General features: G+C 44.7%; 1 protein-coding gene across 8 annotated transcripts; it reads left to right on the top strand.

Annotated features, from left to right (window-relative positions):
* The first annotated feature begins 203 nt into the window (after positions 1 to 203).
* On the top strand, positions 204 to 26,360 carry RSPRY1 (ring finger and SPRY domain containing 1). 8 transcript variants are annotated; one of them, XM_015873689.3, is made up of 18 exons: positions 204 to 295; positions 3,909 to 4,103; positions 5,612 to 5,809; positions 6,981 to 7,126; positions 7,224 to 7,718; positions 10,182 to 10,234; positions 11,335 to 11,447; positions 13,379 to 13,505; positions 14,188 to 14,246; positions 14,820 to 14,886; positions 15,600 to 15,731; positions 16,471 to 16,586; positions 17,277 to 17,420; positions 20,135 to 20,246; positions 20,880 to 20,982; positions 22,300 to 22,452; positions 24,441 to 24,545; positions 24,987 to 26,360. In XM_015873689.3, exons 5-18 carry the CDS (start codon positions 7,372 to 7,374, stop codon positions 25,081 to 25,083), a joined length of 1,728 nt encoding a protein of 575 aa, XP_015729175.1. In that variant the 5' UTR covers positions 204 to 295; positions 3,909 to 4,103; positions 5,612 to 5,809; positions 6,981 to 7,126; positions 7,224 to 7,371; the 3' UTR covers positions 25,084 to 26,360. The 8 variants fall into 8 exon arrangements, with proteins under 8 accessions (XP_015729175.1, XP_085407830.1, XP_015729172.1 ...); XM_085551704.1 differs by having other exon boundaries at positions 7,224 to 7,878; XM_015873686.3 differs by lacking the exon at positions 3,909 to 4,103.
* Positions 26,361 to 26,420: the final 60 nt, after the last annotated feature.

The following is a 26,420-nucleotide window of genomic DNA, read 5'->3' as shown; positions in this document are numbered from 1 at the left end:
CACCAGCCAATCAGGTGAGCTCTTCCTGCGGCCGCACTTCCGCCTCGCTCTCAGCCAATCCCCGCTTCTCTACGAGGAGGAAGCGCACCGCCATGAGAGGTGACGTCAGGGGGTGAGGGATGAGCGCGGCGCCGCGATTGGGCGAGGAGGAAGGGAGGGGGCGGGGCGAGTCGCTAGGGAGACGGCGGGGGGCGGGGCCTGTTGAGGCGGGGCGGGGCCGGGCGGTGCGCGGGGCCTCCATCTCCTCCATCTTAGTGCACAAAGGAGCGGCCGGGCGGACGGACGGGGCTGTGCGGTGAGTGCGGGGCTGGGACGGGAGAGCGGGGTGCGGCGGGTTGTGGCGGCGGGATGAGCGGGGCGGAGCGGAGCGGAGCGCTGCTCGGTGCGCTGCCCGGTGCCACGCTGCTGTTGGGGCGGTGCTGAGGTGCGGGGCCGGAGCTGTGGGGCTGTGATGAGGAGCGGGTCCCGGCCGGCCCCGCTGCGCTCGGTGTGAGGTTCCTGCTCATCCCGTGTCTGTTTCCACCCCTCGTACAGCTTTAATGCCGCCCTATGGACGTTTTACACCCGTGTGCACTTGTGGCCTTTTTTTGACGCCTCAGCCTGTCGTTCACCTGCTCTTTTAGTCATTTGGGTTCCCTAATGCAGCTGCATCGTGTCCTTCCCGTCCCTCCAGGTGCAGTCCGGGTTGCATTGACTCACTGCTTTCTGTCAGAGACTTTCGCTTTCTTTTTGGCTGCCTTTGGCTGAACAGATTGAAGAGTTTCGAGCTCTTGGGTGGTTTTCTTTGCAGCCTTTTGTTACCTAAAGGGAGTCTATAAGCAGGAGGGAGTCAACTCTTTGATAGTGTAGATAACAGCAGGACAAGGGGAAATGGTTTGAAGATGAAGTAGGGAAGATTTAGGTTGGATGTCAAGGGGAAGTTCTTTACTATGAGAGTGGTGAGGTGCTGGAACAGCTGCCCAGACAGGCTGTGGGTGCCCCGTCCATCCCTGGAGGTTCAGTGCCAGGTTGGATGGGGCTCTGGGCAGCCTGGGCTGGTATCAATGTGGAGGTTGGTGGCCCTGCATTCAGTGGGGGGTTGGAGCTTCATGATCCTCGAGGTCCCTTCTAGCCCAACCATTCTGTGCTTATGTGAAGAGCAGCACTGGAGTTAAGCACTTTGGTGTCCTACCCTCTGCCTTCCTAATTCAACAGCTCTCTTTATCTCAGCATTAGTCTCTGCTTCTCAGGAAGTTTGCTTTGTCTCCTGTATGTGTGCCCTCTCATTAGGCTTTGAATTCGTTCCTTGTTTTGGGCCAGCAAAGGCACATATGGTGCCCCGAGCCCCACTGTCTTCCAGTCATGTCATTAGGATTCTGTTGTGTCACCCTGTGCCTTGTGTTTCCCTGGGTCCTGAGGATATGTTTGGCTCTCCCTTCCTGCTCTTATGTCCTTGAGGTCTGGTACAAATTACAGTCCCATATGACTCATGGTGTGACTGACCGGCACAGTTATCTGCTGCCATCATCAGCCACTGGTGTGGCCAAATTGTGCTTTAGAAGCTTTCCCAGCTTTGCCATGTGAACTCCGTGTACTCAGGAGGTCATTTTGGCCACTCAGGTCTCTTTCTCATGCTCTGGGTGAGGTGCTGCTCCATTCTTACAGAGCTTTGTTTCTTAATGGGCGTTCAGCAAGTTGCTGGGATCAGTAACAAGGCATCTGAGACACCTCTACGAGTTGTAGTTATAAGCACGTGGAACATTTGCAGCTGCAGGTTCTCTCTTTCCTAGGTCTGTATTGATGTAGAAAGTGCTGCACTTCTGCTTTAGGTTTCTGCCTGCCGTGGTGTCCTGCTTGGAGGAGAACCAAGGCTGGGGATGTGTGAGGTGAACTATCAGTGTGGCTTTTTGAACTGCTTGTTTTATAGAATCACTGGGAGTCATTCAGGTTGGAAAAGGCCACTAAGATCATCCACTGCAACCATCAACCAGCCCATGGTGTGCACAGACCAGCCAGAATACAACTGGAAATGTAGGTTAGATGTGTATCAGAAGGCTGATATCAGAAGGCACTTGTGTGGCTCTTTGCTAGGCAGACTGTCCCCTTCCTCTTCTTGGCTCTTAAACCACTGGGCCAACTTCCTCTGGGTATTCTCGTACCAGCTGAGGCCTTAAAATCCTCCACCCCGTAGGTTTTGTTGGGAGGGGAAGGAAGGCTGCCTGATAGAGTCACTCAGAGATTGGCCCGTTCTTTGTCCTGCTGCTGCCACGCTGCTAATTCATCCTGCTTGTGATGATAACCAGTGTCATCAAGAGACAGATTTGGTGAGGCTGAGATTAGGAGGCTGCAGACAGTGTCTGCTCTGCGCTCTGCTCCTGGAGGCAGTTGTCAGCCGATGAATGGAAGCTCCCAACAGAGGTAGCACTGAGTTTTTCCAGTGATGTTATCAGAATCTTTCACGCATCCCAAACTGCAGAGTGTTTTATGCATTCATAGTGGCTTAGTCACACTGTCTAGCTGGGCTCCTGGCTGTGGTCTGAGCGGGTGACTGCTCAGCCTTGTGCAGCGTGGCTCCTAATCTTCCTTTGAAAACAAGCCCCAGCTTTGCATTAGTGCTTTCCCCATTTCTATCCCTGAAGAATCATAGTACAGGTATAGAATCACAGAATGACGTGGGCTGGAAGGGACCTCGAGGATCATGAAGCTCCAGCCCCTCTGCTGTATGCAGGGCCAGCAACCTCCACATTGAATACCAACCCAGGCTGCCCAGGGCCCCATCCAACCTTGAACACCTCCAGGGATGGATGGGGCTGAAGAAGGTGGTTAGGTGTTCAGAGTGTTCAGGGCCACTGTACAAAGGGTATTTCCATCTGAATGATCGTGAGTTGAGGAACCATGACCTCTGGGATGAAACAGGTAATCAAACTTGAGCTTGTTTCAGTGCTGCAGAGGAGCAGCCTGGTGCTGGGGCTGCCCTCCCTGACCCCAGCAGGGTGAGGCAGGTTTCTCTTCCTTGCTATGGGGTTGCTTTGGAGACAGCGGGCTATAAAATGTGGCTTACAGCGAGCCAGCAGAAAGGGAAACCACCATGGTGTCAAGGTTTGCTGCTTCTTCCTGCTTTGTTGCTCCCACAACAGAAGGGCAGATCCTTCAGGTGTGATGTGCTTCCAACATGACTGGGTTTGGAAGCTTAAAGCCCAACACTGGAGGGGTGCTTGGGTAAGAGATAAAAAGTTTGAGACTTTCCTGCAAGACTCAATCTCAGTCTGATTTTTAGGGTGTTTTTGCTATGACTGGTAAGAAACCAAATGACTGCAGCAATGGCCTTCATTGCAAATAGTGACACTCTGCGTGCCAGCAAACGCCGTCTCCCATAGTGTTAACCCTGCAGGGTGTTTTTAGAAGAAAACAAAGTAATTGCATGAGGGTTTTGCTTCAGGTTCCTCAAGCTGATGTTCAGTTACTACATGCAGAAACATAGGCAGGGAATTGAGTGAGGTCTGCAATGTACTTCTGGGTTTGGTTGGTCTCTGTGCTGGGTGCTAAGCAGCTCCTGCTCTTCAGTCACACAAGTCTTTCAGCTGCAGGGTTTACCTCTTACCTCGGTGGGATTTACAGCCGTAGCATCGTGGAGGCTGGAAGGACTGCAAAGATCATCAAGTCCAACCATCAGCCCATGATTGGGAGCTCTCTAGACCGCATCCCTCAGTGCCATATCTGCTCTTTATTAAATACCTCCAGGGATGGTTACTTTGAAGGGAGTTCTTTTTATTCTTCACCTACCCTAATCGTCCCAAAGCTGAGCTCTTCTCTCTGTTTGAAATAGCCTCTGTTTGCAAACACAAGTTGTGTTCTTTGTCTAAGCTGATGAACCTACATCGTTTCCTGGCTGTGTGTCCCTGTTGTAACTTGAACTCTTCCTTTGGCAGGCACCACAACTATCTCAGTGCCATCATTCTGGGGGCAGGAAGGATGCTGTGGAAGGATTTCTAATCATTTCACCCTCCTTACAAGAAAATTGCTGCCTAGAGCTTAGTTTTGTGCTTGAAAAGCTGCATCGTTTCCTGACAGAGCTGCCACATCATGCTCCTTGAAGAGGAGAACGTGCTGGTTTCACTCTTGTGGTAGGACCTGGAGAAGCTATTGTAGAAGCTGAAACCCTTGTTATTCATTTATGTGTATGGGGAGGTTCTTATTTTCTTGGCAGTGTGCTGCATTTCATGGAAAGGAGAGGCTTTTTTCCATCATCAGGCAGTGTTATAGTTGGCTGTAGCAAACTATTTTGGGGGATGAATCACCAATCCTTAGCAAACAGGACCAAGGCCACCTCCATTGGCCACTTCTCCATCAGATGACCTCATGTTGGATGGCCATCAGCACCACTGGCCACATGGAAATCACTCCAATAACATACAGTTCAATGGCTGATGTTTGGTTTTTGTTGTTTCTTTCCTTTTCCCTCTCAAGGGATATTCCTTGTATGGTCTGATTTGAGTCTTCTACCTGTTGTGTTGTTGGAGGACTTGGCTGCTTGGGTAACAGCTGGTCGTGGCATTACAATGGGACATGGCTGGGCTTTAGCAGCAGCTGCAGAGACTCTTAGCAGTGTAACTACTGAAAAAAAGGATGTAAATGGCTTGGGAGAGATTAATTCTCTTAGAGCCAGCACGTTTGTTTAGCTGTCTCGGGAGGTTTTGCTGCTGGCAGAGGGGTAAGTGCACTGTGAAAGAGCCCATTTATCTGCTGTTGTGTGCTTGTACCCCTCTTTGAGTGTCCTCTCCCAGATAAGAGGGTCTGCTTATCCTGTCTCAGTTCTGCTGGTGTGATGGTTCCTGCAAGCTTCCTTCTTGTGGACAAACTTTCAAGAGGAAAAGCAGTTGTCTTTCATTCTCACTCCTAAGGCCTGAAGTTAAATTTCCAGTCTCACAAAGTTTCCATGCTTATAACCTAATATATTTCATCCTTCAAGATGTGCTCACTCGAAGGTGCCTCTTGTATTGTGAGTTTTCTCCTGCCCCAGCATCCCTTCTGTTTCCTGGTGCTGGTGACATTTCTATCCCCTCTGGCCACATGTGTTCATGTTGTGCAGAATTTTGGCCTCTATTTCCATGGTGAGTTGGCTGCCAGCAGCCAAATGCGAAGCTCACGTTCATTATAATGTAAACCTTTCCTTAATCTTGCCAGCTCAAATCCATCAGTATTTCAAAAGAGCTTGTTTTGTTGGTTGCTTTGTTTTTAATTGCACTTCAGAACCTCTCTTCTGGCGTTTGGACTTTGTTCAAAGGAGGCTGGTTTGCCAGGCAGATCTGTAGCAACCTCTTCCACCAGCTTCTATGCCAAAGTATTTACTCTTTCAATATCTTGAGGCTTGGAAGCAAGTTCTTTGTGTGTTACTTAGCCTGGTGTACAAGCAGATGCTGTCAGACTTGGCTGAATGAGGGGAGTTTATTCTGTGATGGCATTGAACACCCTGAGTTGGGAGGGGTGCACAAGAATCATGGGGTCCAATCCCTAAGAGTGTCCACTTTTGCAAGCAGTGATTTGAGGGTGACCTGGTGGCATTGCAGAGGGGAGGACTTCCTAAATGGGGGGCACTTCCCAAATGAATTGTTCTTTTTCTCTTTGTTTCCAGCGACTTTTTGGCTTATCTTCAAATAGTGAAAGTGACTGACGGTGCTGATTCACTGCCCACTATCATGTGCTGATAAAGACGTGCATAGTGCTGCTTCTCCTGATACAAATGCATCTGCAGCCTGCACAAATACAGTCCACTTCTGCTGCAGTGCTCTATGAGCAAGCCCAGCTGTTCCTGAACCAAACACACCTAAGGGTGAGTTGATTATAATCTCGTTTTCAGTCTCTCAGTATTGTGTTGCTGAAATACCCCAAAATGATCTGGATGTGTACTTATTTTTTCCCTAGGATTACACGTTTTGCATTTGATGTAACTGATTCTTCCTTTAAATGTGGTTAGGATTGTTTTTGCTCATTAGGTTTTCCTGCTGTTCTGGCTGTGGTCTTGCACAGTTCCACTTAAGGTCTCTGGCACGCTTGCATCTGTTATCTCCTTGCTGGACTGAGCAAGTAACAGCTACTCTCTGATAGAGAGCTGCTGAGCCTGCAGTCCCATGTCTTGCTGTGCTCAGGCTGCTTGGAGAACAAGGCAGGTGTGCTGTGGTACCGAAACCATTGTAATGATCTGCTGGTTATGAGGTTCTTGAAATAGAGCTCAAGCTCTTGTATTTAATACCATGAGTATGCCATGATGGGTTTTGTTTTCCTGATTCTCCTTCAGTTACCTTAATACCAAGCACTACTGAAGGGAGATGACAGGCTTAAGACAAAGGGTCCGTGAGAGTTTGTTTGTAGTGATTTCTTGCAATGGCTGTCTATTCAAACCCCTGGTGTTATGTTTGCTCCTATGATTGGTGGCTGACTTCCCAGATCATGTTGCTGTGATTTTTGTCCCAAAGAACAGTCAGCAATTGCACAACTGCCACTTGGCTGAGATGCCAGGGAACCTTTTGTATTTAAAAGGTGGTAACTGCCTTCCATTTCCTTCTGATTTCCTGTTGTGTGAGATTCTTTAATAATTGTAAAACAGTAATAACCTGGTATTCATCATTCTCACTTAAATTCTATAAAAGCATAACGTGCTTTTACTCCTCAGTGTCGCTCGCTTATCCCGGCATGCTTGAAGCACATAAGTAGTGAAGTGATGTCTTTAGCAGGGCTTTATTTCAGTTGAGACTCTATATAAACTATGCAGAAATATACCCTGTGGCTTGCAGAAATAACTCCTGGGCAGGCAGGGTTTTGAATCCTGTTGCTCTTGCTAACATTCCTGGTACAGTGATGTGTAGTGCATGTCCTACAACCCCAGTTACTGCTGGGCCTATAGTTGGTGCAGAGCCTTCAATTTCAGAACATAAAACTGTGGTTTATTAATGCTTAAAAGGTGGCAATGTTCTGGGCTTAAGGTCAGAATTGTTCTTTTGCAGCCGAAAACATGCAAGAACTGGAAAACAGCAGGTAGTGTAAGAACGAAGCGTGGGGAGAAGCCACCCAAGCAGTGAACTTCCTGCTCTTCCTCATTTGTTCTTCTCCCCTACACACATGGACTGCAGATGCAAACTGTGTCTCTTAGGTATTTGATATGCCACGGATAGATCTGTTTACTAATACAAGAGTTCTTCTGCTACTCGGACTTAAGACTGACTCTTGTTTTGGATTTGCTTTTTCAGGCCTCCTCCTGGATGACCAATGTCTGCTTTAACCCATTATATTGGAAATTAACTCTTCAACTTCCATTTGTTCCTGCTGGTGGCAGCACATATAATGCAAGCAATCACAGTTCAGGACCACACAAACATTGCTCTTAAAACTTCCTAGATGATTGTAGTTGCTTTCCTTGTGTTCTATGCTAGCAGAAGCCTTTTCCAAGGTTTGCTGTTGACTCTAGAGCACCACGTTCCCCGCTTGCTGGGAGCTCTGGGGGCTGGCACGATGGGGAACTCATGTGTTTGCCGTGATGACAGCGGAGCAGAAGACAACTTGGAGTCTCAGCATCGACACACAGAGAGCAGTAGGGTACGTGCGCCTGATGGAAGAAGCCACCCAAGGGACCCTGTCCGACCACCGAGGAGGGGGAGAGGGCCTCATGAACCGAGAAGGAAAAAACAGAATGTGGATGGGCTAGTACTTGACACACTGGCTGTAATTCGGACGTTAGTAGATAAGTAAGTACCACCTCAAGGAATAATTCAACATGAATGAAAATACAATGTTCTTGTCTTCTCTCAAACTGTGACTCCATCCTCTCACCGATCTACACCTGGCCCTCCCTGAAGCAGCAGCGTGTTTCCATCTGGAGGCTTAGGAGAGGAGCACCTTTCCTAGGTAATAGCCATAGCTCCTGAGCGCCCAGATACAGACTCTTAGAGGAGCTGAGGAGCTGTCTTACATTCCTATGTGGGCCTACACCCAGATGGGATGAGGAGTGTGCTCAGTATTGCTTATCTGGTGTAGATACGCAGCTTAGGCAGCGTCAAACCTTACAGAGTTTGGCAACTTCTGTCCTAAACGTTTATTGCTAAGCAAGGTTTCTGTTTTCAGGCCGCATCTCCTTTGGAAGCTGCTCAACAAAACTGAGAGCTTTGATCCTTGTCAGTTTGTATAAAGAGACTGAGGTTTTCTTTCTGAGTACTCCTTAAATTCTGCCTGTTGTGACTGTTCAGCTTATGATTGCAGCGTTACATTCCTTCTGTGCTCAAAGCGTCCATTGAGGGCATGTGGGGTATTTATGGATAGGCACTTATTTGGGTTGTTTTGTTTTGTTTGTGTTACTTTTTATGGAGCTCTATAAAAGGACCTTAAAACTAGAGGGTGAAGTTTGCTCAGCTCTTTTGGGTTGGGTGCAAGTTAGGAATCAGAAAGACCAGAACAGAAGGAAAAATGTTATTGTAGCTTCACAACTGGGATTTGAGTTGAAGATGGATGAGGCTCAGCATACACCAGCCTCACTTGGTTCATTTACCTGTATCTTTGCTCTGGAAAGTGCCTGTGGAGGAGCAGTTAGCTTTCCTGTTGTGAAATGCTGAAGTAGAAATAGCAGAATTTGAGCCTTAAGAGGTGTGTGTGGTGTCAGCTGTGTGTAGTTGGGGCTGGGAGGGGATTGAGGTGCTGGTGGCTGTTGGTGCTTTTGGTTTTTTACCTCTTGCTTTGGGATCTGTCTTCAAAACATTCAGTGAAAATTGTACAGAATTCTTGCCCTGATTTCTCCTGCCTTCCCCCTCGAGGTCATTTCCTCAGGCTGTTTCACAATGCTTCTGTATGTAGTTGGTCCCGTTGCTCTTGCAGTCAGTTTTGTAATCTTGTAAGTACTTTCCTTTGCTGCTGAATGGTAATAACCGCAGTCACTGGTCCTGGAGTTTCTGACAAATTCCTGAAGCTGTGGTGTTTTGTTGGCTCAATGAAATGCTTCCTTAGGCTCATGAAGCTGTGAAGGTTGCAGAAGATCACCAAGATCATTAGTCCAACTGCCAACCCATTACCACCATGCCCACTAAACCACAGCCCTCAGTAGGTTGGAAGGGTCCTCTGGAAGTTCATCCACTCTAACCTCCAGCTTAGCCCCAGTCACAACAGGGGTCTCAGGGCCTCGGTAAGCACTGACCAATTCCAGGCAGTGGCAGCTGGGTCCCTTTTCCAGTGGGCTCCCCATTTTTCACATGGGGGATCCCAAAGATGCATACAGTACAACGGATTCTATCTCTCAAACACTGTGTGGTTCCTGTGGTTTGTTGATTAAATATTACAGCAGCTGGTTGTATAACACAGCCAAATATTACAAGGCTTTGTTGTGTAGGACAAAGACCTGTGGCTGTGAATAGTGGGGGAGCATCTTTATGAGGCAGATTATCCAAATGTGCCTGAAAGAAGCTTAAGGAACCTTCTGTGAGACTTTAAGCTAATGATGGCCCTTCTTAAGTAAATAGGAATTAAAAGTGGAGGGATGGAAGAAGGAAAATCCACGTCTGGAAGTTTTGTTTTGCAATGTGAGAGTCTATAGGGTTCCTCAACAAGATTTGCACACTTTGCTTTAGGTACTTTAATGGCACTGCTCTGATTTACTTGGCCATAGGTCCTTGCTCCATCAAATCACATTGAGGAATGAATCCAACCTGCATTATTATTATTTCTCCACAGTGGAAAGAGAACTGGGGGAAATATTTCCTGTTGAACTGCCTTAATGTTTTCCTGCTGTTCTTAGTGGTGTGTGGTGCTGTATAGCTTGCCTTTCAATCGAGGGAAGGGGGGGAGAAGCAGTTTGTGAGCAAGGTGTGTTTCTGGTGCACCCCTCGTGCACTGCTCTTGGTACACTTTGTGTCCTCTGTTACTTACACTGAGGAACTTTGCTAATGAATAGCATTAAGCCTAAGCAGTATAATTTAGACTCTAGACCTGCAGATACGGGTAACGTTTCACATACCAGCTATTGTAGATATGCAGGTGTTTTAAGCCAGAACACAACCTAAATCCCACCTGTATTTCAGATCTGAAAATGGCATTAGTGCATTGCAGCCAATATAACCTCTTTGTTAAATGCTTAGTGGATTTATTTGCTGTGTCTTTATCCTGTTATTCAGTGTGTTGCATTGAAGGTTGTGCATAAATGTTGACCTGTGTAATATCTCTTTCAGCGACCAGGAGCCTCCTTATTCAATGATCACGTTGCATGAAATGGCAGAAACAGGTACCAAGGCACCGTGTTGGGCTTTTCACTTGTGACTCCAAAGGGGAAAAACCAAACACTGTTTTTAGCTGCAAAATAGTTGCACTGCTAGTATGAGTGTTATTGATTTGCTCCAGGGACTTGGACTCCAAAACACAGTTCTGCCCTTCAGAAGATCTGCTGAGCTGATGGGTGTTTCTCTTGAGCTTTTTGAGCTCTGTTACACTTCTGATGTGAGCACTGCAATGCAAGTGCGTTAAACCATAAGCCATAAAGATTTCCTGTTTGCACGAGGGCAGAACCAGCCCATGTACGTTAATGTGGTTCAGAATCCACTGCTAAATACTGCTTGCCTTTTGTTTAGGTTTTTGCTGTCCTGAGACCTGCAGGTTATTGATGTAGTTGTTCTAGTACTATACTGAAGTTATCCTGCATGTCAAGTTGTGTCTATATGAGGGTTACTCATCTCTGTTATGGGAGGAGGAACCCATCCAACTGGAGACCTGCACCAAATTTCTGCTGGAGTTGTGTGAAGTCTCTTAACAGAGTTGGTATCGGTCCCCGATAAAGCATTCCTGTGTCAAAATAAGCTAACATCTAATTGATTCACATTAATGAGCAGACAAGGCCTCCTACCTGTACTATTTCCATATCTAATCAGACTTCATTTTGAAGGCCAGGCATGGGAGAAGCTAATACAGCTGCTCTGAGGTCCATGTTGCTTGCAGAGCAGGTAGGATGCTTTCTTTATGGCCAGGCCTGTTTTTTCAGCAGCATCACGAGTGCATTGTGTTCTGCTATGACACCGGGCACTGGGCTCTTGAGTCAGGATGCTGGAACCAAGTGCTTGTCCACACTTAGGAGGGTTCCTTCCTGGAATGTGCTCTGGCCTGGGCAGGAGCTTTCTCCAAACAATAGCAGTGGTTGCTATTACTCCTTGAAATTAGACTTCCAAGCTAGAAACTTAACATTGATTTAAAATTCAAAACATAGGCATGATTTTATTCCCCATTACTGAGTGATTTAAGTACCTGAAACCTTCAGTTTCCATTGCTGATGTATTTTGAACTCTTGTGTTGTGGTGCCGATTCTAAACATGACTTCTGTTTTGTGGTTGACAGATGAAGGTTGGCTGGAAGTTGTCCAGTCTTTGATTAGAGTTATTCCACTAGAGGATCCGCTGGGACCGGCCGTCATAACGCTACTCCTTGATGAATGCCCACTGCCAACTAAAGTAAGTTGAAATAGTGTGTTTGTCTGCAGCTGACTTTCAGTTGGGCCTGGTTGCTGTGATAGTTGCTGGGTGGGTTTCATTGGTTATGCTGGTAACTGTTCAGAAACTGGGTGTAACTTGGAGTCAGTTCTGGTGACCTGGCATCTGATTGCTACTTAATATAAGAGGCAGTGCAGTAGAAACAACGCTTTACCTGATTCATATCTAGATACAGCTTTGGCAAATCTGAGCACTCTCAGACCATTAAACTGGCCTTGGGTGGAAGGATGACCTGAAGCCTTCAGACTCTGCTGGTACAAACGCCTTTATGAGGGAAATGCAGACCTCTGCTCCGCATGAAGAATTTCTGTTGGGTTTTTTACAACTTCCTGAGTCATCAGGTGACTTGTGTGTCAAAAGTCACAAAGCAATTGGCTGTGAAATAGCTGACCGTAAGAGGCAATAAGATGCTTCCTTCTGGGGTTGCTCAGAGGCTTTTTCCCTGTTGCAATCTCTTTAAAGCACAGCAAAGTGCAGGGAGTTACAGCTGTGGGATCTGCAGGTCATGTGCATCCTATTAAAGTCTTTGTTGCTCATTTTTTTTTCCATATTCAGACTAAGTTTAAGTATTTGGCCTTTGGGGTTCTAAGTCAGTGCCCAAGTCCTGCTACAGCAGGAGGACAGTAGGCTGGTTTTTGTTATGGCAGCCTGTGAAGTCCATAAAGTTGAACTGGCAGCACAGTAAGCTGTTCAGTCTATAAAGTCTTAATTTAACTCGAAGTAGTTGATGTCTCTGAAGGCTTTAATAATATCTGAAGGCAATACGTGGTATGGCAAGGGTCTAATTTTAGGTTTTTCCATCCTGAGTCTCTGGCTCAGTCATCCTTTCTTCCCTCCCCATTCTTTCCACCTCGTGTCAGTCCTGTTCATCAGCTCTGCTCTTGTGGCATTTGTTTTGGGAGAGAAACTGCTTTTCAGTCTTATCTCTGTACAAATGTCAGACTCTAGAGCAGAAAACTGATTTAAGCCCGGATCAGACTGCTGTTTGAACAGCAAATAAGCGTCCAACTTCAGCAGTGCTGTTTTTTCTGCAGAAGGCCTCGAAATGACTTTGGGATGAGAAGTTCTGTTTTAATGAGATCCTGGCCTGAGATTACGTAGTTTCTATTTGAATCAGCTGTAATTTTCATGGAGGCTGGAAAGTTAGGGGAGGTTAGAACTCTGCCCTCCAGCGTTTCTCTCTGTTGGATCCCTTGGCTCCAGATTAACCCCCAGCTACCCTGAAAATGATGTTACCATCTAAACCTGTCTTGAATTCTGTCCATACTGTACTGCTTGAATGGAGCAAGTCAAAGCAAGGCATTTTGTATTTATTACCTTTATTCCTATTTCTTAAGTTAGTATAACTACAGAAAACCACGTGTGTTTTGAAAGGTACCCTTTAGGACATCTTGTAAAGCTGGCAGCATCCTAAGCTGATACAGCCATAGGTACCGCTGCTATTGTCTTGCCTTTTCCTAGCGTTGAATTCCTCTTGCTGTAGGTGGCTCACTTGTCTGAGCCTGGAAGATGTAGCTCATAACAAAGACTAACAGACAGGCTGGTGGTAATTTTAACATCACAGACCTTGGATGTGTTGAACTTCTCTTTCCAGCTGCTCTCTTTTGTCTTATTTTTAACAAAAATAACCATTCTGTGCTGTCTGCTTTTGGTGGTGCAGTGTAAAAGTAATATGTTATAATCACAGAATCACTAGTATTGGAAAAGACCTCTCAGAACAGCTGGTCCAACCACATATCTACCGCCAGTACTGCCTGCTAGACCATGTTCCTCAGTGCCACATCCATGTGTTCCTTGAATGCCTCCAGGGACAGTGACTCCATCAAATGATATACTGAGTTGGGGGGAAAACTGTGTCTTACACTAAAGAGATTTCTGGTTTTCTTTTTCAGGATGCGTTACAAAAGTTAACTGAAATATTAAACTTAAGTGGAGCTGCTGCTTGCCAGGACGCTTGCCACCCTGCTAAACATCGGAATACAACTGCAGTGCTGGGCTGTTTAGCTGAGAAGTTAGCAGGTAAAGCCAAGGGATTGTTCTAGAGTCTTGCTGAGTACCTCTGGTTTTACTCTTGCTCAGTACCTCTGAGTACATCTGGAAGGAAATGGAGAAAAAGTGACTGATATCACCTGCTGGTTGTTAGAAATGTGATTTCACTGTATCTGTCAAAGTAGAGGAAAAGAGCAGGAAGCATTTTGCATTTCTACCTTCTCATTACAGCAAGTTGAAATGAGACCTAATACCAACTAATTGCAGCAGCTCAGACAGCAAATCTGTTCATGTTGTGGTGGAATCCATCACAGCTTTTCAGAATTGAAGCTGCTGGAGCTTGCATCTCTCTTGAACAGGCAGTATTTTAGGGTAGCTTCTTTAATTGGCTACTTGCCATGCTGCTGCTGCAAATAGTATAGCTCACAATCAAATAGGTTGTATTAGACCCCCCCTGGTTTGGCTTATTTAGAGCTGCTGGTAAATGGAGCTGTTCTTCAGTCTCTATGGTTGAGGTTTGTGGCCCTGCCTGTGGCCAGGGGGTTGGAACTTTGATCCTTGGGGTCCTTTCCAATGCAAGGCATTCTGTGATTCATATTTTCCCTCTGCAATTAAAGGGCAGCCAGACTCTTCTGCTCTGTATTACACTGCTCAGCAGTGGTGGATGTTTGGTAGTTCCCATGGATGGATCTAACATGTAATGTTTTTACAGGTCCTGCAAGTATAGGCTTACTCAGCCCAGGCATATTGGAATATTTACTTCACAGCTTGGTAAGTGCCTTCAATCCTTTAGTACGTATCCATACGTTGTGATTAGAATGGCTTTGTGTGTCTCTGGGTTGTGTTTGGTAAATACTTGTAATGTACAGAGAGTTGAGATTTAAGTTCAGAAAGTCCTGGTGAAAATATCCCCTAAAACACACAAGATTCTGCTGTTCCTATCTCCCACTTTTAAGAAGATATTTAAAGCAACGAGACCCTGCTGCTATTGTGATACAGAGTGCTTCTCATCACTATTCCTCTGTTTTGTTGTCAAGTGCAAAGTTCTTTTTTCTTCAGGCAGCTGCTTTCACCTACTAGGAGAGTGGGGAGAAAATTCATGCGTCCTGTTTGTGTGGGGTTGTTAGTGGTCCTAGAATGTAGAACAAACTGAGCTCCACCCTTAGAGTTTCTCAGAAGTCTACAGGCCCTGAGCATCCTGATCTGCTGGAGCCAACTGTTGACAGAAGGAGGGACTTGGTGACTCTGGGAGGTTCCTTTCAACCTGAAGCATTTGTTAACAAAGAGCTCTTCCTACCTATCAGTTTCGTGTGCTTACTGACTGTTCTTACTGCCCATGTTTAGAATTTCCAGTCCCATCCGACGGTGATGCTTTTTGCACTAATAGCACTGGAGAAGTTTGCACAAACAAGTAAGTGTCAGCCCAATACTGCTCTGTATGGTAATGTTACAGCTTCTGTGGTGTGTGCTTGTCATTTGCTTTGTCAGATCACGTTTGTTGTCAGCAAGAAGGACTGGACTGGTAGGAATACAAATGTAGAGGAGAAATATTGATGCACTTAGAAGCAGGAAGAAATACTTTGTGTTAGTGCCACCCCTCTGCCCCTCAGGACCATGGAGATACTCGCTGAAGCTCAGTGCAGAGCTCATCAGTTGGAACCTGCTGCATAAAGCCTTGTGACACGAGGCTGCTGTCTCTGAAATAAATCTGTGTTAAAGAGATCCGGAACAGCAATGATTGGGTGCATGGAGGCAGGGAAAGTATTTATTGCTTTAAGGACACCCCCACCCAGAAAGCCCTGAGGGTTTTGCTGGAGCTCAGTACTTCTCAACACAGAACTGCATCACAAAGAGTTACAAAATGAAACCCTTGTTACTGGGGGAAAAGAATCTGTATTAAGATTTAGAGCAGCCCTGGTCTGACTCCATGCAGTGAAATGTTTTATCTGATTGCAGGATTAGCTTGGGAGTAGAACCTGATGCTGTGCTGAGATATAAAGTTGGTGTGTTGGGTTTTTCCTGCTGTTGTTTTCTGTTCCTGCTGCGTTTGCACAATGTTACTTAGTTAACTAAAGGTATTGTTGGTTTATAGGAATTTCTATTTTTTTTGCTCTTAAATTGCAGGTGAAAATAAAATGACAGTTTCCGAATCCCGCATTAGTGACCAACTGGTCTTGCTGGAGAAATGGACAGATCATCCAGACTATTTGAAACGCCAGGTTGGATTCTGTGCCCAGTGGAGTTTAGACAATCTGTGTAGGTATAGCAGGGGGGGATGGATTCATTTAATGGTAAATCTCCAAGGAGAGGGGCTTCAGGACTTGATAGTTTCTAATGCCCCTTGCTTAGATTTGGGAAAATAGGCTTGTTGGGCTTCTGGGGCTCCAGTCAGTGTGTGGTTGTTTAGTAAACATCTGTACAAGCGTTGTAGCAAATGAGGGAAATAAGAAGTAGCCCTAAGGCAAGATCTTGATTGCTAAATTAATGCATACGTGTCAGCAGTTTGATACCTGGTAAGATAAATGCTTCCGTTCCTTCCACATGAAACAGGGAAGAGCTGCTTTGGCTCAGTTAAAGTTCATCACCCACTTGAAGCTGCGAGGGTAGAAATGTTTGTAGGCTTTCTGTCCCCACAATCTTTGCCACATGTGATGAACTGAGAAAACCCTGCCCAACTGATTATACAGACAGTGGTAAACCCTGAAACAATTGGCATCTTGGTATGAACTTTGGAGGCCTTTTGTGTGCCCATGGATTACTTGAGAGTAACACTTAGGCTGCAGGAGCTCTGGGCAGTTATCTGTTATGTTCTGGTGCTTAGAGGACGTTTAACACAGTATCATTGCAAGTGATGCTGTTTCCTTGAATGCCCATATTTCAGTCATTTATGCCAGTAGTGAACTGGGTCCTAACAAGAGTGGCTTTTCTTTGCTATTTGAAGTGTTCAAAAGGAAGCTTTGCTGTAGCAGTCATTTGGACTAATTTTATTTTGCAGTTTTAAAAGAAGGCAGGCAGTTTACATACGAGAAGGTTGACTTGACCAACATCAGGGCTATGCTGAACAGCAACGATGTCAGTGAATACCTGAAGATATCACCACATGGATTAGAGGTAGGATGTCATTTCATGGTTTCAGTTGGGGAAAGAAAAGTGAAGTAATGCCTATGTTCAGCATGGTGAGCAGGGCACTTAAAAGACAGCTTGTTTTTTACAAGAACTGTTTCATAGAATCATAGAACAGCCTGGATTTAAAAGGACCTCAAAGATCATCCAGTTTCAACCCCCCTGCTGTGTGCAGGGACGACAACCACCAGGCCATGCTGCCCAGAGCCATTAAAGTTTTAGTTTCAACTATAACTGTAGTACTGTGATCTCTGCTGTTTGTATTGCTGAATCTTGAGGCACTTATAGGAGCAGGATTCTTATCTCAGCCTTATGTTTTGTTTTGTTTCCTCTGTTAATAGGTGAATTTTCATGCCAGGTTCTTCCTGCTCTTTGCAATAAGAGCTAGCTGACAGCCAGTGACACAGGTCCTCCTGTCTTGGTTGCCTTTAAGTATTCAAAGTTGATTCCATCAATGCTTTACTTCCTCACTTCTCTTATCTCTAACCACATTTCAGTCTTGCCTACTCAGTGCTTAGGGTGTGGCTGTTAGCAGTGTGAAGAGATGGCACTTTGAAGTTATATTACCTCTAACGCTGTGCCTATGTATTCTTATATGTACAAAACTTCTTCCAGAGGGGAAAAAAGGAGTTTAAATGCTTCTTTAGTAGAAAATAAACCTTTGATTTTTTTTGGTAGGCTCGATGTGATGCCTCGTCTTTTGAAAGCGTCAGATGTACGTTCTGTGTTGATTCTGGAGTTTGGTATTATGAAGTTACAGTAATTACTTCGGGAGTGATGCAAATAGGATGGGCTACCAAAGACAGTAAATTTCTCAATCATGTGAGTACGTGCAGTGTCATCCAGCCAGTAATGTGCTTTAATACGTCTCCACTTTCAGTGCATTGGAAAATAACTGGTTATTCTGTGACAGTAAGTGGGCACATAACTCTCCCTTAGTTTTCCTGTACTTTTGCAAAGCAGTTTTTTATTGATGTGGGTAGTACAAGGAAGGACAGGATTGTCATTGCAACACACTGACACTGTCACACAAATATTGTGTAATTGCAAGAAGTGATAGTGTATCCGCTTGCCATTGCCTGTATGTTATAGGGAAATGGCTTACGTCTTGTGCTTTGTTCTTGGAAAGTCTTCAAGTAGCAGTACTTGTTTCTGTCAGTGTTTTTTGTGAAGTAAACAACTGTTCACTAAGAACTGGGAGGTTATCATGCACTCGTTTTTGTGCAGGTCATCAAACAGCCATTTTGGTTCCTCTCTTTAGCATAGAATCATAGAACCATAGAATGGACCAGGTTGGAAGGGACCTCAAGGATCATGAAGCTCCAACTTCCCCCCCCCCCCCCCCCCCCCCCCCCCATAGGCAGGGCCACCAACCTCCACATTGAATACCAGCCCAGGCTGCCCAGAGCAACCATCCAACCTGGCCTTGAACACCTCCAGGGATGGACGAGGCATCCACAGCCTGTCTGGGCAGCTGTTCCAGCACCTCATAGTAAAGAACTTTCCCCTGACATCCAACCTAAACCTTCCCTCCTTCAACGTCAAACTATTTCCCCTTGTCCTGCTGTTATCTACCCATGTAAATAGTCGACTCCCTCCTGCTTGTAGGCTCCCTTTATATTTATATTCCTATCACATTAATTTTCATTAGGGAAATAGTTTTTCAGGTGACTTTGGGACAATACAGCATCGTTGGTCCTGCTGGTGGAAGCAACGTTCAGGAACGTGGCAGCTTTTTTGATTAAACATAAGCATTACAAAAACTGAATTCTCTGCATTCTTGCCTTTGTTCTGATAATACAGATAAGTAAATAAGAAAGCGTACAGGTTTTGCTCTCTCTCTCATCCAGCTAGCTTAGTATCCACATTATCAGCCCTCCAAAGTTAGCCACTGTCAAGCTTGTTAAAGCACAGGTTATAATTTCAATGCAGAAGGCTTAGATGATGTAGCTTGCTGCTGACTGAAGTGGAAATACAGGGCTGAGATTTTAAGTTGACATTCCTACTGGCTGAGCTTGACAAGAAATATTCCTGTAATCCTACTTTATAGTTGTCATTACGTGGTTTTCTGTTCCCACTTGGAACTTCCTTCAGGAGAAGTGTTTACTTAGTTTGAATATAGAGATAAGCAGTTAAACCTGCTCATTCCTGATCATTATGGAAAGTCATTTTACAGCAGTGTAGAAGCTCAAATGAAGAGACATGTGAGTAAATGTCAGTTGGGAGCTGTGAGAAACACATGCCAAGAAAGTGAATGGAAACATCAGGGGCAAGAAAGACATGGGAATGGGAGTGTGGCCTTTCTCACCATCTGACTTGAATCTCCCTACAGTCTTTCTGCACTTTCTTCCATGTAGTAGCATAAACAGCATTGTCTTCTGCTGGCACATGACATGCATATGTGTCTATATCATGTCCAAAGCCCAGCCCCGTGGTTCTATCATGGAATCAAGTCCTATTTCCTATTTAGCTAAACAAACAAAAAGAAAACCAACCCAAACCTATGGACCTGTCCTAAGCACAGGTATTGTTAAGTGTAATGGAAACTGCATGAAGTGAAAGACAACGTGTGTGCCTCTAGAATGCTAAGAGGTTTAAAAGATTTTTCCCACTTACTGTTAAGGAGCTTGGTGTGTGTGCGTTTTTCTGCCTGCTTCCTGTGCAAGGTATGGAAACAGAAGCTGTCATATATCTGAGCTGGGTTCTCTGGTGCTGTGGTGGTTTCGCTGGTGGCTGAATGCTGCTGGTATACAAGTTCATCAGGCTTCTATCATCTGAAACATAAAGATATTACCTTATGAGTGCTCATCAGGGAAGCCAGGTGCTCTTTATTTCCAGTATGTGTAACAAAAAGCCTGATCCTGAATATGATGTGAAACTTCTGTTAGCAGAAGTTAGTTTTAATTAGGACATCTTATGTAATCAGACCCTGGCTGTGTTTGCACTGCAGACCAACCACAGAAGGAAGCTATCTTCCAAAACACCTGGATTTCGCTTTTGGGCTCTCTTCATCTTCTGTTCTGAAACTTGTGCTTGCTTGGAGCTCCGTTCAAACAGAGGGAGGCTGTGACTGGGAGGGACAGAATATGCAGAGCATTCAGTGAAGGCTCCGTGGGTTTATCTCTGTGTGCTGTGTGTTCTGGTCACGCTTGGATGTGGTTTGGGTATCTATTACAAGACTGACTTGAAGATAAGAGAAGGGGTCATGTGCCTGTGTTGACTTGGCAAGCTTCGGGAAGGGAAGATAGATATTCAGCTACTGGACTTGAGGTCTTTAAATAGATGACAAAAAAGTTAGTAGGCAAGAGAACTTGAGACTCACAGAGACTGCAGAACAATCAGATAGGATGTCCCTTTCTTTTATTCCTCTTTACCCCCCAAAGAATTCATTTTGATGTGAGAATGAAGCCAGGGCTCTTGAAAAAGAAGAGATGGGGGGGTCCCATCCTGCTCTTGGAGGAGTGCTTTAGCCAAATGCTTTAGCTCACCTCTATGAGGAATGGCTGCAGGCTGACATGCTTCTCCTTTTCCTAAAGGAAGGTTATGGCATTGGAGATGATGAGTATTCCTGTGCGTACGATGGCTGCCGGCAGCTGATTTGGTATAATGCCAGAAGTAAACCACATTCCCATCCCTGCTGGAAAGAAGGTATTCAGTCTATATTCAGCCCATCTCCTGCTGTTTATCCTAGCTGGATTTCTGCACAGGATTCTTCCTTTTGCAGGCATCTGGAATATGCAGCTTGTTAGCAAGTGTGACTGAGTCGTTATTGCTTAATCCTGATGATGTGAAGTGTTTGATAATTACTGTGCCTTTACTAGTAGTACTTGCAGTGCTTGGAAGATGCCAAGTGGGCGCCATGCTCTGGAGAAGGCTGCAGGGTCATGTTGGAGAACTGCTCTCTGTGCCTTCTTTCCTATTAAAAACTTCTCCCAAGGTTGGCACAGGCATATTAGAAAGTTGGAAGTGTGTGTTCTGAAGGTATCTTAAGCAACTATAGAATAGCCAGGGAGAGGCAGGCAGGAAGAGAACATCTCTCCTTCTGGCTTGTCTGGTGCTCTGCAGTACCATTATGTAGTATTGGCACTCTGGCAGACTAAAATACTTTCTATATTGACTATATTGCCTTGTGTTTTGCTAGTACAGCCTGTTCCATGCTGCTGCTTTTGCTGTGCTCATTCTGAGACAGCTCACCAAGGCACATGATGCTTCTATTTAACTGTTTCAGCTATTGACCTGTAATGTAATAACGATTTAAATGATCTCTGTTTTGCACTGAAGGAGACACAATAGGATTTCTACTAGACTTGCAAGAAAAGCAAATGATCTTCTATTTGAATGGAAACCAGCTGCCTGCTGAGAAGCAAGTCTTTTCATCGGCTGTGTAAGTAATGTGCTCAGTGGGTATGACAGTGACCTGTATAGTTGTAATAATAGTTGTAATTGTGTGGAAAACATCCTGTTTTGAGAAGTTAATTCCCAACTGAAAGTTGCTTAGAAATGTCACAACTGGGATAACATCTTAGAAGTGGATTTGTGCATTCTGAAGGCTGTATTAACTTGCTGCATTGCAGTGGGGCTGGGGCCTGTGGTAGTATGTTGTATATATGCAGCAGGGTCTCTCTGACTATGTTATAGAATGGTGTTAAGGTAATATTTCCAGCTCTGTTACAGTTAACATGTAACTGATTCCTCTGACTGTCACGGAGGAGTTCAGCATTTCAGCTCTGGGAAGCTGGAGTGATAGCTGAGAGAGGCTTCCTATGCAGCTTAATTAAACACTGCAGTACTTTCTAAATGGATGTTACTGTGCTACTGACTTCGTTTGTATTATCATAATGAAGCTCAAGATGCTAGCGGGTCAGAAGCAGCACAGTGTAAAGCCTTAGAAGATATCCTGTCTCTTCAGCTTGTTTCTCTTTTCATGTGGTGCATGGCAGTTAGGTACTTTACAGATTCTTCTGTGCAGTTAGAATTTACAATATTATTCAGCCTGGGGGCCTTCTGTAAATAAAATTGGAAGGGATGATGGCTCTGGTGTTTTTATAAGGTGTCTGCATGGCTGTGAAGCAGACAGCTGTCCCAGGGTAATCCTGCAGGAGCAAGGAGAGGCAGATGGGCATGGTGCTAAGGGAGCTCACAGACCTGAACTCATGGTGTGCACTGCTCATATGGAACTTGTATACCCTTGCAAGTTTGCCTGTCTTGTGTCTGATCAAATAAAGCAGCCAGGAGCAGTGAGCACGTGGCTCTCCCCAATGGCTGACATGGTTGCAGATGAACCAAACAGTTGTTTGGGAGGAAAATGTTGTTTGCTGTTCTGGTACTGAAGGAGAGACTGAGCTGATTGATGTAAAGAGGATCAGGCTGTGGGGCTGTTGAGATGTATGTGTTTGCTCTTACTGTAAGTGTGACTAATCCCTGTTGTAGAGTAAGCAGCATTTATTGGGGAGTAAATTCAGATAAATTCTGACAGTAAATTCCAAGGCTGAGAACTAAGAAAGGACTGCATAAGCAGCTGACACGGGGTGTGTTAGAGGGTTTTCTTCCAGCTTAACCAGATCTGTTTAAGAAAACGTTCATTGTTTCAGGGTATATTTTTTTTGGTAATAAAGCATCACTTCTAGATGCTTTCTCTTTCTCGTACTTCTTTCTCTTACTGCTTCAAGTCATCCTAAAGTGGTTTTTCTTCCTCTTGCAGATCTGGCTTTTTTGCTGCAGCGAGTTTCATGTCTTACCAACAGTGCGAGTTCAACTTTGGGGCAAAACCTTTCAAATACCCACCACCAATGAAATTTAGTACCTTCAACGATTATGCCTTCCTGACAGCAGAGGAGAAGATCATTTTGCCAAGGTAATCCTTCTGTCTGAGTACAGAGGAATGAAATACTTCACTTCTGAGTTGCGTAGCCTTACGCCATCCTCATATGAGTTACCTTTTCTGAGCTCATACCTCCATGTGCATCTTCTAGAACAGGATGGTACCATAGGAGTGACGAGCAGCGCCCACAGAAATGCGCAGGAATAGCATTGAAGTAATTCTTTGTGATATTAGTCCAGTAGACTGGACTGAAAGTGTCTTGTGCTGTGTAAGAACAATTAGGTTGGTTGAGGAGCTATAGTTTTTAATTAAAAGTGCATCTCATTTAAAATTGACCCAATTTGATGTTGGTAGTGTGGAGGTTCTGAGTTATTCTAAGGCTTGTTGTTGGGCTTTTCTGATTGCAATGAAAGTTAACCTCTTTTTGTGGATTCTACCAAGAAAGGTTATTCAAACTTCCACCTAAACATAAAGCCACCCAGCAAAGTTTGGGTAAATCCTTCCTGTATTGTTGGCAGGTTTGAAACCTATCAGCTTTTCTGAATTAAGTCAGAAAAGTCAGTCTCATCTGAGCCTGAGAGGTGTGATACTGAGTTTATGCAAAGAGGAAACAAAATCCAACCTGCGAGACAATTTGCACTTCCCTGTAGCCAGAGTAACTCACACCTGCTTGACACTGGAGGTCTTTAAAGTGAGAGTCTGATTTAGCTCGTTAGGGTGATCTGTTCATTATGATTCTCAGCCCTTTTTCACAGCAGGTGTCGTAACAGTTTCATACTCCAGATGAGGACTTTGGCAGCTTGTGGCTGTGTGCTGTAAGGAGCTGATGATTGGGTGTGATGGCGCTGGTGTCACTGTGGCTCTGGCCTCACAGTAGCTGCAAGAATGAGGCTTTGGTTGTCACAAAAGCTGTACAGAAGGAGGAGAAACTGGCTTCCTGTTGCTATCTGCTGGAGACATTCACCTCCTGTGTGGGCAGCTACTCAGTATGCGATAGCACTGAAAGGCTCCATTCAGCATTGGACACTGCTGCTCTTTGTGCGGAGGGGATGATGTTAGTTTACACTGTCTGAACTGTTTGGTAGCTGTTATGCCAATCATCATCTACAAGATGGCTTTGATCCTAACAGGGAGTTGGAAAAAGGGCTAGGACCCAAAGTGGGGCACTTCCCAACCATCACGGGGTTAACATAAACTCCTGTGGGGTTGTGCTGGATGTAGTGGATGCAGTGTACAGCCTGGGCTGGGTACTGCATCTTGCCACCATCCAGCTTTCTCTTGTAGCAAGCATTCCAAATCTGAAACATCATATTTCAGCTCAGGTGGGAGCTCTGCCAGCTTGCTCTGATTTCACCTGCTGGCCTGAAACATCACATGGACTTTTTTCATAAACTTACTTGATTAAAAATGACTTTCCTTGTGATAACTAATGTGATCGTTTTTAATGTGTGTTTTCCTATCTGAATACACACACCTCTCTATATGTCAGTGTTGTGTTTAATTATAACCTATCACATTTATGTATATGTATATATGTAATTGGATGCATGCATGTGCAGTTTTTGCACCTGAAATGTTCGAAGGACTCCTTTGTATAACATATATGCCAAAGAGAAGGGAATGTATGTTGTTTTCCCTTGTGGCATTTGCCGTACTGGGCTGTCAGTTCTCTTTTCAATCTGTGTTCTTCTGAGCTGTGATAAGCATTATAAGGTTTCCAGGCTTTGTTGGTGGGTAGGTGCTATTTTCTTCTTGAAAATACACATACACAATACTTTAATGGAAATGTTCAGCTGTGAGGCCTGGAACTGTAACCTAACCCTCTTTATCCCTTTGTGACAGACCAGAACGAGGGAACAAAGGCTGCTCAGAACCACTCTGGATGTTTTAAAGTGGTTTTTTTGTGCTGTGTTTATCAGCATTAGTGTTGAGTAGCATGAGCACGTGTTGTGTTGGTCTTGACGCAGTGCTCCAAGTAGTTTAGAGCCCAACTAACATGAGGGATATGTCTCTCTCTTCAGACACAGGCGCCTGGCTTTGCTGAAGCAAGTGAGCATCAGGGAGAACTGCTGCACGCTTTGCTGTGATGAGGTAGCAGACACAGAACTCAGGCCGTGTGGACACAGGTAAAAACTCTTAACCTTAATGCAAAAGGTCAACCAAGAAACAGTGGCTGTGCTTGACGTATCTTAGGTGAGGTCATATACAGTCCCTGCTTGTCTTGATTGACTTCAGAGCACAAAGGAAGCAATAACTCATTGTTTTATGTGTTTTATCATGTGAGGAGTGTAGGAAATTCACTGTGCACCCAGATATTCGTTAAGCATTCAATAAGTCAATCATCTGAAGTCACAAATGTCTACAAAAGATAAAAACGGGGCAGCACTGTGATTAATACTGTGGCACCTGGTACTTGCCTACATTGAAGCAGACCAAGACGGCTGGACACAATGATCTTAGAGATCTTAATAATAATTTTAATTATTCTGTGATTACTTCTTTTTAGTTTGGTAAATATTTGTAACTGCTGTAAATCCAGCCTTTAACTTTCTTTCTTTCTCCTCCAGTGACCTGTGCATGGAGTGTGCCTTGCAACTGGAGACCTGCCCTTTGTGTCGACAGGAAATACAGACCCGAGTCAGACAGATTTCTCACATTTCATGACACACGTGAAGTACTACAGACTTGTTTTTAATGAACTCCAACCAATACAGAAAGGGGAAAGCATCTCTAACCAATCTTTACGCACATAGAACCGTAGCCATGGCCAGATTTCATGCTAAACTGTAAGCTGATTATCTTAAAAACAAATGAAATCCTTAATAAGCTATTTCAGGTTGCCAGCAGCGGGAACTGGTTTCAACAGTAAGGAAAGCTGGTAGTTTGGTGTGTTATGGCTATTGGTTCCTCCAAGCAAGAGCATAGGAGAGCGTCTCTCTTCCTCCCCTTTTCCTTCTCGCCTGTCTCAAGTGCTGAAAAAATTTGCACTGGAAGCACACATACAATGCATTTCAGAAAGGAAATATCTCCTCAAGCAGGGCCGTTCTGTCTCGTGCTCCAAAGTCTCTCTTTTGGGCAGAAGTCAGTGCTAAGAATGAGCGCCATTGTTTCTTGTTCAATGTAGCCTCCTGCTGGTCAGAGACTATTATCTTCCAACAGTGGATATCCAACTGCTCCAAGACTTGAGCTGAACACAGACTGATCTGAAAGGACGGTGTGGAGACCGTAGAGCAATTCACGTTTTAATAACTCGATGATTCCAAAGAAAATTCAGATTTGTTTTTAACTGCTTGAAGATCAGTGGTATTTTCAAGTACATAACGTTTCTGATGCTTTTAACTTCAATATCCACCATTGTTTCTTTTTTTTTTGTGAGGATATAATTTTTGTGAGGTATTCTTAACTAATTATAACAGCGGACTGGAATTAATTTGATATTCTGGGTATTTTTTAAGGTATCTGCAAACATCTTTTTTTAATTAGTGTCATTTTGGAAGGTTGTGTTCACTTTGGAACATATTGAGCTAACTTAAAAGCGTAGAGAAGAATTCTGGGCCAGTGTATTTGAAGGGGGGGGGAAATGTTACTTGGATAACAAGTTTGGTCTTATTCTGTAACTCGTTAGAAACGCACCTTGCTTGCTGTGTGTCAGTCCTGCTCTGAGCAGGTTTGGGGCCACACTTTGTATTATTGGTAGGGATCACACAGGGGGGAAATGTCTGCTCCACTTGAGTTACATGTTTGTGATGTTTCTATGTTGAGGATGTGTTTCGGCAGCAGCTTTTGACCCACTTAGTTTGGTTTCTACAAGGAATCAGGGTTCAGTTGGTGAAGTAGCACAAAAGTCAATGGAGTTCTGCTTATTTTGCACCCAGGCTGTAGAACTCTCTCTTCCAAGAATCGTACAGGTTGCTTTTATTAAATGATTGGGCTATATAGTAGAACTCTATTAATTGGTACCTTATTTACACCATCACCATCCCACTTCTTGGCAGCGGTTC

This window comes from Coturnix japonica, chromosome 6, assembly GCF_054131305.1.
Source record: "Coturnix japonica strain WE chromosome 6, WE-NBRP24, whole genome shotgun sequence".
In the NCBI taxonomy this organism is placed as follows: Eukaryota; Metazoa; Chordata; class Aves; order Galliformes; family Phasianidae; genus Coturnix; species Coturnix japonica.
The sequence above is the reverse complement of the archived record's forward strand: the minus strand, read 5'-3'. Positions and strand labels throughout refer to the sequence as shown.

Coding starts and splice junctions, on each gene's coding strand:
- RSPRY1 (XM_015873687.3), top strand. CDS start 7,372: ATGATTGTAGTTGCTTTCCTTGTGTTCTATGCTAGCAGAAGCCTTTTC. Junction 16,587..17,276: donor TATCACCACATGGATTAGAG/GTAGGATGTCAT, acceptor TTTTTTTGGTAG/GCTCGATGTGATGCCTCGTC. Junction 24,546..24,986: donor CTCAGGCCGTGTGGACACAG/GTAAAAACTCTT, acceptor TTTCTCCTCCAG/TGACCTGTGCATGGAGTGTG.